Source organism: Notamacropus eugenii, chromosome 6, assembly GCF_028372415.1.
Source record: "Notamacropus eugenii isolate mMacEug1 chromosome 6, mMacEug1.pri_v2, whole genome shotgun sequence".
NCBI classification, from domain to species: domain Eukaryota; kingdom Metazoa; phylum Chordata; class Mammalia; order Diprotodontia; family Macropodidae; genus Notamacropus; species Notamacropus eugenii.
In genome coordinates, this window is record NC_092877.1 from 17,641,838 (window position 1) to 17,652,443 (window position 10,606).

Consider the following 10,606-nt stretch of genomic DNA (forward strand, 5'->3'; position numbering starts at 1 on the left):
GGATGCAATGGGAGATACTGTTTTATTGTATAGACAGGTAGTAGAAAGAGAGCTGGGTTCAAATTCAATCTATATCACTTACCAACATTTTTGCAAGCTTTCCATTCATGTCAGTATTATTCTGTTTATCTTCAAGCCTCTCCCCCCGCCAATCCATCCTACGTACCGCAGTCAGACTCATTTTCTGAGATCATTTTCATCACTTCACTTTCTTGTTCAGAAGCTTTCAGGATTAATGTTCCAATATAGTTCCTTGCTTTGGTATCCAAAGATTGCTCCTGTCTGATGGCCTTCGTCTACCTTTCCAACCTTATCTCCCACCATCTTTCACAAACCATTCACCTCAGGCAACTAGTCAATTTCACTGTTTTCCAGAAATACACAGAGTCAAGAGAACTCAAGAACTCTCCCATTATGTTGGGAGAAATTTTGTGATGGATTTAAAGGAACACATGAACAAAAGCCACCAACACCTGTTAAGCATTGATGAGGAATGACCTGTATCTCTGCAGGGAATTCCCTCATCAATGAGATCAGCCATCCATCACAGTATTGTAGTCATTCCAAAAATTACCTTGAAACTTTCTTTATTTCTTTCTTTTTACATAAATAAAATTTTCTTTCTTTTTTATAAACAAAAGATATTTATTCTTATTTCCTAGCTCTCCTGTTTCACTTACTTGGATATTCGGTGTTTTCTCATAGTTTTGATCTTGACTTCTCTATAATATTTAACACTTTCCCCTCCCCCTTTGCCTTGATACCATGGATTCTGTTGGCATGTGTAACACTCTAGTCTTCTGGTTCTTCTACCTCCCTTTGCTCCTGTCTCTTTTTTTTTGGCATTTCCCCATCTTTGAGCACTCCCCCAAACTCTGCCCTTTGACCCTGCTCTCTTAACACTCTCTTCCTGGGTAATTTCATCTATCATGATAGCTTCAATCATCACCTCTATGTAGACAATTTCCAGCTTGACTTCTCTATGCCCACTCTCTCTCTCTCGAGCTGTCCAGACTTGCATTTCTAACTCTCCCATGGGCATCTCATGCTTCTCAAGATATTCAAAACAGAACTCATCATTTTCCCCATGAAACTGGCTTATCTTCTTGACTGAAAAAAAAAAAGACAAGACTACTCTCCTGGTCACTTTAAAACCTAGGGAAAAATCCTTTGAGTAGAGGTTGTTTCATTCTTTGTGTCTGAAACCTCGGGGTCTAGCAGAGTGCCTGGAATGCAATAGAACTGGATTAATCAGTTGAACTGGATAGTCATCATATGCTGCACATAAGTCCCTGTAATTCCTACACCCTCTCCTCTGGAATCTCCTTCTGGAAAGTTCAGTTGTGCCTCCAAGTCAGATAAGTGAACCAGGAAAAAAAAATCTGATCTTAGATTTTACTTATCATCGCTTCTCACTCTATACCAGTAGACATTAAGGAAGGGTACTAGTAACATGACTTACTTCTGTGTTTATGCAACTTAAGGAGGCACAGGGCCAGATCCACGGCTCTAAGAGTTTCCAATATCTGCAGTCCTCCAGTCTTATTATCCATCTCAGGGAAAACTGCTGTACAATGATTGCACATATATAACCCATATTAGATTGCTTGCCATCTTGGGGAGGGGGGAAATGTGAGGGAGGAAAGGAGAAAAATTTGAAACTTAAAATCTTATAAAAAAATGAATGTTGAAAATTATCTTTATATGTAACTGGGAGGAAAAAACCCAACTACTGTACCATTCCATTTTTCCTCAGCAGCTTGTGAAGCATACTTTCAGTTTCATGGGCAGCTATTTGACACAGCACTAGGCCTGAAGTGAGGAAGACTTAAGTTCAACTCCAGCCTTAGACCCTTCCCAGCTTTGTGATTCTGGGCAAATCACTTAACCCTGTTGGCCTCAGTTTCCTCATTTGTAGAATGATCTGGAGAAGGAAATAGCAAACCATTCTAGTATCTTTGCCAAGAAAACCCCAAATGGAGTCATGAAGAGTTGGACATGACTTAACAACAAGCAAGAAAATCTGTTTCATGGTTCAGCATACACACCCATCCTGCCGCTTCTTAGAATTACTTATTACTGTTCCCCACCTCTGCCCACCTTTTAATTTCCCTCCTTTTCTGTCCTTCAAGGCTCAGCTCAGATCTCACCCTCTGCCTTTTCCTATCCCCTTAGACACCATGACTTTCCCTTCTGAGACTGCATTTGGCCCATCAGAACCCAAGCTCCTTCAGGGTAGGTGCTGAGTGCGTGTGTCTAGCTCATAGTAAGCAGTTGATAAATACTTGCTAACTGTAGTTTTGAGAACAGAAATAAAATAAATGCTACAATTCTTGGGAAGAAAATTTAATAATTTGCCATATGGATTCAGATCACAATTCCTTCTGACTTCCCTGTGCAAAACACTCCAACATGCTTGCTTGTATTTGTAACCTGAGGGTTTAATGAAGATGTTGGTAATATGGGCTTACTCAATGCATCGTTTTATTCATGTGTTCTTCACTTCTCATGTCTCTAGATGCTTCTGAGTCACTCCCTACCCAGACACACAGCCTTCCGAATTTAATCCTGGCATTTGATGTTATGAGGCAAAATAGGGTTATCTGTTTCTGAGAAGTCCACCGATGTTCAACGGTGGGGGAAGGGGAGGGGAAGGGACAGCTTTTTAAAAGATTTATTTTTTTCACGCATTGACGATCTGTACTTCCCACTGCCCCCTCCCGCTGAACAGCACCTTGAAAAACAAAACCATCATAAATATGAATTAGTCCAGCAAAATCAATTTTCACATTGATCACGCTCAAAAATATTGGTCTTCCTCTGCAGGTAAAGTCCACATCATTTCTCTGGCAGGAGATTAGGGTCCTGTTTCATTTTCAACACTATGGAGTCATAATTAGTCAGTCTTGATGATTATTCGGAGTTTCTCAAAGTTATTTTTCTCTGTATAAATTGTTCTCCTGGAAGCTATGGTTTCCAAAGGGGGTGAGGGTGGGGTGCAGAAGCAGCTCGTTCCAGCTCAGGCACTGGGACGGGAGATGGTGCTTCTCTATAGGAAACAGCCAGCAGGCCTGTTTGAGACAGTTTCTTTGTGTAGGTTCTCCAGCTTTCTAAAAGCTGCATGCCCGAATCCAACCCAGCAATCCAGACGTGCACTACCTCATGTCCAAAGTACAACATGAAGCAGCTGGGAAGGAAGCCTTCTCGGTGGATGGAAAGACACGAAGGGATCAATCAGGCTTTCCCTATCCTCCTTCAAGCCTTGTGGGGGACTCCCCACCACTACTGCTTTCCAATGGATCTCCACCTTCAGTGCCCACTGTACATATCTTCTATGTACACAGATGTTTGCTGTTTGTCTCCCCCATTAGAACTTGACCTTTCGGAGGGCCGACATCTGGTTACTGCCTTTCTTAGCACGTCCCAGATGTGGTCTGGTACCTGCTAGGCGTAGTGCTAGTGGGCTGACCCAGGAGCCCCTGGAGGGCGGGGCCGGGAGCTCGCCCCGGGGGGCCGGCTAGCACGAGCGTGGGGTGGGGGTGGGGGTCCAGTCGAGGGGCGGGGCCGCGCGTCCCGGGGCGTGGCCCGTGGAGCGAGGGAGGGTCTTCGGCCCTCCAGCTGGCCACGTGGCGGCCAGCAGGCTTCAGCCCCCCGCCCCCATTCAAACGATGCCGAAGGGGCGGCGCGGCTGCCCGAGCCCCACCATGAGCAAGCGGCCCGCCCCGCCCCTCTACTTCCCCTCCCTCTACGACCGCGGCATCTCGTCCTCCCCCCTCAACGACTTCAACATCTGGAAGAAGCTCTTCGTGCCGCTCAAGGCGGGGGCGGCGGCGGGGGCGGGGGGCGCCGGGGCCGGGCTGGGGGGCGTCGGGGCCGGGGCTCGGAGCCTGGCCGCCCAGCAGCCCCAGTCCGCTGCGCCCCCGCCGCCTCCGCCCGGCCTGGGCCCCCTGAGCGAGCGCCCGTGCCCCCAGCCCTGGCCGGCCGGCCTGGCCCCCATCCCCTACGAGCCGCTGCGCTTCTTCTACTCGCCGCCCGCCGGCCCCGAGGGCGCCGCCCCGCCGCCACCGCCCCCTCCGCAGCCCCCGCCGCCGCCCCCGCCCCCGCCGCCGCCGCAGCTGCCGCCCCCCGCCCCGGGGCCTCCGGCGCCCCGGCTGGCTCCCCCAGCCGCCGCCGCCGCCGCCTCGCAGCCCGACGAGCTGTGCGAGCTGGAGATCCGCATCAAGGAGCTGGAGCTGCTCACCATCACCGGGGACGGCTTCGACTCCCAGCGCTGTGCGTGGCCCCGCCCCCCCGGGCCCGGGAGCTGGCCCAGGTGCTGGCCCGGGAGCCAGCCCGGGTCCGCTGGCCCGTAGCCTTCCCTCCTTCCCATGGGCGGGGGTCCCCGGGCCCCAGCGTCCTCTGAGCTGTCGGTGAGGCGGGAGGGGGCGAGGCAGGGACGATGGCGGCGCGGGTGTGAGCCCCGTGCTCGGGGATTTAGAGCTGGAAGAGCCCTGAGAAACTGGTGTCCAACCCCCTCACCTTACAGACGAGGAAACTGAGGCCCTGGAAGGAAAGTGACTTCCCAAGATCCTAGATTTAGAGCTGGAAAAGCCCTGAGAAACTGGTGTCCAACCCCCTCACCTTACAGATGAGGAAACTGAGGCCTGGAAGGAAAGTGACTTCCCAAGATCCTAAATTTAGAGCTAGGAGAGCCCTTAGAGATTATCCAAGCTAGCAGTTCTGAAAAGGGGGGAGGGGGGGCTTCGAGATAGCGCACCCATGCAGGGGGTCTCCAGGTCAAAACTGTGTGTAATAATACTGACCAAGTGCCTCGCCCGAGGCTGTACAGGCTAGTAAGCATCAGAGGTAGTCCTGGAACCCAGGATTGCCGTGCCTTCCATTCTTCCAATTAGAGGGGAACTAAATGATAATAACTCACGTTTCCATGTTAAAATGTAAGGTTTACTAAGTGTTTGCCTCATGATCTCTCAGGTGAGTTAGGGTGTGTGAGTAGTAGCCCCTCCATATTACAGATAAGGAAGCAAGAGCAGAAAAAGGCTTGTGATTTGTGGACAGCGAGTCAGTGAGTGAGTGGTTGGACTGGGACCTGAGTCCAGTTCTTCTGATTTCAAGCCTAGGGTTCTTCAGACCTTTTTTTTCCTTGACACCTCACTAATTGTGTCACCTTTCGAAGGTCCATTGGCATAGTTGTCCGCATTTCACATGTAAGGAACCTGAGCCTCCTTTGGTGCTACAATGTTGCAATTCTGTTAAGTAGTGGAGGCAGTCTTCAAATCCAGAACTCCTTGCTGATGAAGCTATATTGTAGCTAAGATTTCTCTTGTGTTGAGGTTGAATGAGAGGACACTTCCCACTCCCAAAATTCTTGGATTCCTCCACTGGTACTGTGCTGCCTCTCCGAAGATCTGGGGCTCCTCGCTGAGAGGACCTTGAGTCAGAGCTTTGGGGCTTGTACCCCGATTGTACTGCATGTGTGACCTGTATGGATCTGGGCATGCTGCTTTCCCTCCCAAGTCCCCAGTTTTCCCCTCTGTAAAATGAGGGGTTGGACTGTATGATCTCTTTTGAGCCCCAAATTCTAGGACCCTGTAACCTGTGGAAGGGAAGAGAAATGAAGAAAGTTTAACCTTTCTATGTATTGTGTCAGGGCTAGAAGGATCCTCAGAGACTACCTGAGGGAAAAGAGAAAAACCGATGTGCAGAGAGGGGATGCTACATAGTATCCCAGGAAATCCAGGCTGGAAGCTCAGTCAGTAAACAAGCATTTATTCTGTAACTCACCATGTGCCAGGCACTGTCCCCACCAAGAAAGGCAAAAGGGGCAGTTTCTGTTCTCAAAGAGCTCACGTTCTAAGGGATACAAATACTGTGATACAAATTACATCCAGACTTTGTTGTTATTGAGTTGTTTCAGTCATGGCTGACTCTTCGTGACTCCATCTGGGATTTTCTTGGCAGAGATACTAGAGTGGTTTGCCATTTCCTTCTGCAGTTCATTGGACAGATGAGGAAACTGAGGCAAACTGGGTTAAGCAACATGCCGAAGGTCACATAGCTAGTAAGTGTCTGAGGCCAGATTTAAATTCAGGTCCTTCTGACTCCAGGTCCAGTGTTCTATCCACTATGCCCCCTAGCTACCCATGCAGATTAGATGGAAGTAATTATAGAAGGATGATGCTCATGGTTAGAGGATGTGGGAAAGGCTTTCCTGCAGAAGGTGGAGTTTGAGCTGAGACTTGAGAGGAAGCCCCTAGGGAAGCTAGTGGTCAACATAAGGAGGGAAAGCATTGCAGGTGTGGAGACAGCCAGTGCAAAAATATGAGTGAGAATAACCAGCAAAGGGGATCTTGCACCTCAGTCATAGAGCAAGTAGGGAGTCAAGTATAAGATTTGATAGACTTTGAGAGGGAAGGGTGGGGAGTTGAGGATGACCCAGAGGTTTTGAGCCTGGGTGACTGAAATGAATCTGGTAACTGAGGTGGATCTGGTAATATGGAACCTGGGATGAGGGGATGGCTTTAGGAAGAAGCCTTAGAGATAACCCAGCTGAACTCATACAAGGAGGAAAGTGTTCCTTAGAAGAATCTGAGAATCAGGGGATGAGACGATGGGAAAAAAAAAAAACTTAGTGGAATCCTCTCATGCAACAGAGTATGTGGGGGATCAGGGCCAGAAAGGGGAAAGGAGAAGGCATTATATAATACCAAACCTCAAAGAGATTTCTTTGCTTATACTGGATTTCTTCCCCTTTGTATGTTTGGCTACATACAAGAAAAGTTTTTGTTTAGAACCCACACAGTGGAAACAGGACTGCATTTGGAATCAGAGGACCTGGAGCTGACCCTTTGTGACTTGACTTTTCTCCTTGGGCCTTAGTTTCCTCATCTGTAAAATGAGGAGGTTGGCTCTCTAACAGCAGCTTAGTGGCAGAGGCACTAGTAGCTCAGGCTGGTGGGGCAGCACAGTGGACAGAGTGATGGATCTGGAGTGAGGCAGATCTGATTCCAAATCTGTCCTGAGGCACTTACTAGCTGTGTGATCCTGGGCAAGCCATGAAACTCTGCCTACCTCAGTTTCTTCATCTGTAAAATGGGGATAATAATAGCACCTCCCCACCAAGGGTTGTGTGAGATATTTGTAAAGGATCTTGCAAACTTTAAAATGTTGTCTAAATGCTAGACATTACCATCATTACATCATAAGGTCCCTTCCTGCTCAAAAACTATGATCTTGGGATAGCGCCCTATGCATAAATCTGAGGCCTTTAATAAATACTTATTGAATTGAATTAAACCCTCTGATCCTATGATGGCAACAACAGACTCATTCCACAGAAGTGTACTCGGAGGCAATGAGCATTCTTGATCCCCAAAGCCTGGAGCCAGCCCAACTGACTGACCATGTTTCCTTCTTTTCCAGATAAATTCCTGAAGGCACTAAAAGATGAAAAGTTGCAAGGCATAAAGATGAGGCAGCCCCTGAAGAAGCCCACGCCGCTCTCCTAATGAGATGTCGAAGGCTGCGTTACCGTATCTCCGTAGCGTTAGATGTTATTGAGTAGAGAATGTATCCCGTTTCTTGCCGTTTCAGATATAACTATTTTCTGTTCTTTAGTTCCTTACCTTTTTCCTGCTTCCAGGTGCACATTACAAATACAGCATCAGCTTGTCTAGTAAGCTCCCCAGAGTTGCTCCTCTTTGTTCATGTTGGTGGGTGTTGGCGATCTTTTTCTGCCTTGATGGAATAGCTTCCTGAGCATCTAATGGTCCCAGGAGGCCAGGAGATGCTGCTGGCTTGTTTGCATTTGGGGTGCCTGGAATTGGGGAAGGAGACTCTCAAGGGAATCAGGAATGTATTAGGAGTGGCTGCTTCTCCTAGGTAAAGTGCCAGGAGGGAAGGGGAGAGAATCAGGGGTAGGGGCCCATGAACAGACTCACAGTCTCTGAAGTGGAAGGCACTGGACAGAAAGATCAGCCTTTGCTATTGAACCCAGGACTGGGCAAACCTTTGTACAGAGGCCAAGTGGACTTGTGGGAGAAGGAACAGGGTTTAAACAACAAGGGAAGTATAGTTTTTACCTCTGGAAAAGGATAGCTGACCTAGATCAGGCCTGTACAACCTGCAGCACACCAAAGGATTTCCTCCACATACAAAGGATGTTTTCCTCTACATTTTTTTGTGGCCACTGGAAATCCTTTTCTATGCTGAAAGTAGGCCATAAGCAGTCCACGGACTGCAGGTTGTGCAGGCCTGGCCTATAACAATCAACAAACATTTATTAAATGCCTACTATGAGTTGGGACATATTAGAATGATCCAATGAGGGCTTTCTTCTTGGCAGTCCTGAGTCTGTGGCCCACCTGTCCTTGTGTATCCGGCTTTACTATGACCCCATTTATAGAGAGGGCAGCTAGGCATGGCTGCAGAAGGTTGGAGCTGACTTGTCATCACAGCAGTGTGGCACAGGAGAAAAACAGAGCTGGACTTAGTTCAAAGACTTACATTCAGATCCTGATTAAGCCACTTCCTATTTGTCTGGGCATGAGCAAGTCCCTTCCCTTTCCTGGACCTCTGTCTCTTCCTCTGTAAAATGAAGGGATTGGACTGGAAAATTGGTAAGGTCCCTTCTAGCTCTAGGGTCCCCTGATCCTAAAATCTAACTTTTGGAGTGACATCATTAGCTCCTTGACTCCTTCCCTTTTTCCAATCAGTAAAAACAGGATTATTTCAGTCAATTAATAGAGTTCAGATTTAGAACTAGAAGGGAACTTAGAAGTTATCTAATGTAACCCCCTCATTTACTTCCCAGATAGTGAAAGAGAGGCACAGAGAGTAGATGTGATAGGATGGTAACTTTCGTGTAGTCACTCTTTCTTCCTTTTCTGAGTCTTATCCCATTGTCACCTGAGTTTTCTCTGCTATCTATTTCTTTCTCATGGCTGCTGTTTTTCTTCTTAATTCATTACTGCTTTCCAGGAATCTCATTTTAAAAATTACATTTTCCCAAAGAACATGAAGCTTTAAAAGGTTGTTCACAAAGCTTTTAAAGTGAGCTGTTGGGGATAGTATATGCTTTTAAAATCATGGAGTAGTGGATAGAACTCAGGACCTGAAATCAGAAAGGCCTGGATTCAGATTCCGTCTAACACATGCTAGGTGTGTGGTCCTGGGCAAATGACTTAACTTTTCTGAGGTTCACTTTCCTCATCCCTAAAATGGGGATATCTCACCTACTTCACAGGGTTGTTGTGAGGATCAAATGAGATACTGTGCTTTGCAAATTTTAAAAGCTCTTATATGTGAGCCCTTCTTACTGTTATAACATGAGGGAACATGGCTTTTTCTTCTTCTTAACTCACTGTGTGTTTAGAATAATGACCAGTGGGGAACGTTGTCATTTTGAAGTCAGCTGTATGGTATCATTTGCCAATCAGAGGAGCAGAAGTGGCAGACAAGGGAGCAACAGCCAACTGTTGAACATTTTTATAGCCTGATCTTGGAGTCAGGAGACTAGTTTTACCTTAGGATGCCGCAGCTAAATCATCTCAGGCATGCTATGGCCACCTGACCCTGCTGCTCTAGCTGGGATCATTCAGCCATCTTGAGAAACTGGGCATTTGTGATCATCTCAGGAGGTCTGGGTCTCATGGCTATGCCTTCCAAGGCACAGGTCTGATGTCACTCCAGTCTCCCTAGAACTTGTCAGGTGAAATACAAGTACCATCTTGAAGGTCTTCCCTAGTCTAGGTCTTCATGTGTCACTTCCTTTCATTGCACTCTACATTTCAGCCAAACTGGACAGTTTAAATTGTTCCCTGTGAACCCCTTGCCTGGCACATATTAGGGCTTATTCAGGAGCTGATTTGAACTTCCATTCCATCTCCTACTAGAGTATGACCACACAAGCTGTCATCCCAGTCTTATGATGCACTTATTCCACCATCTCTACCTCTTAGAATACTTGTCAACTTCTGGTGCCAAGATGGTAGAGTGAGGAAGGAACCCTCTGAAACCTTTTCAAATTCCCCTCTAAACAACTAAAAAACTGCCTCAGAATTGGTCTAGGAGAAGGGAAGCAGCTCACCAGCCCACCAGGAAAGGTCAGTCTCAGGCAGGGTGGGAGGGGAGTGAGGTGCAAGAGCATCAGCAGCAGCCAGCAAGGGGCCTACAGCAAGGCTCCAGGTCTGGGGCAATCCACCAGTGAAGTCCCATCCTCCTGCAAACCATTGGTCCTTTAGGCAATTAAGTAGCAAGATCCCACTCTAGCATAAGCCACCATCAAGGCCTTGACCCCATTCCTGCCCAGTAGTGAAGCCCCACCCCACAGCTGGCCAACAACAAGATCCTGCCCCAGGGCCTATCAAGAGAGACTTTGTTTCCATAGCAACCCAGTAGTAGGGTCCCAGATCAGCAACAAGATCCCTTGTCCAGGGCCAGTCACCAGAAAGACTGTTACTGTAGGAGCCCAGCAGCACAGCCACATCCCTGGAGTAGGTCAGCAGCTAAACCCAGAGGAGGTCAATGGGACCCCTCCCCTCCACCCAGCAGGAGCAAAAAGAGAAGCTTACTCTCCAGAGAAAGCAAGCAGCTAAGTCCTGAAGCGTAG

At 47.9% G+C, this 10,606-nt stretch overlaps 1 protein-coding gene across 1 annotated transcript; it reads left to right on the forward strand.

Annotated features, from left to right (window-relative positions):
* Positions 1-3,558: 3,558 nt before the first annotated feature.
* Positions 3,559-7,676, forward strand: C6H11orf91 (chromosome 6 C11orf91 homolog). Its single transcript, XM_072619203.1, has 2 exons — positions 3,559-4,272; positions 7,420-7,676. Exons 1-2 carry the CDS (start codon positions 3,669-3,671, stop codon positions 7,503-7,505), a joined length of 690 nt encoding a protein of 229 aa, XP_072475304.1. The 5' UTR covers positions 3,559-3,668; the 3' UTR covers positions 7,506-7,676.
* Positions 7,677-10,606: the final 2,930 nt, after the last annotated feature.

Excerpts from the sequence above, each read along its gene's own strand:
- C6H11orf91 (XM_072619203.1), top strand. The coding sequence starts at position 3,669 with ATGCCGAAGGGGCGGCGCGGCTGCCCGAGCCCCACCATGAGCAAGCGG. Across the intron at positions 4,273-7,419 it reads CGGCTTCGACTCCCAGCGCT|ATAAATTCCTGAAGGCACTA; the intron begins GTGCGTGGCCCC and ends CTTCTTTTCCAG.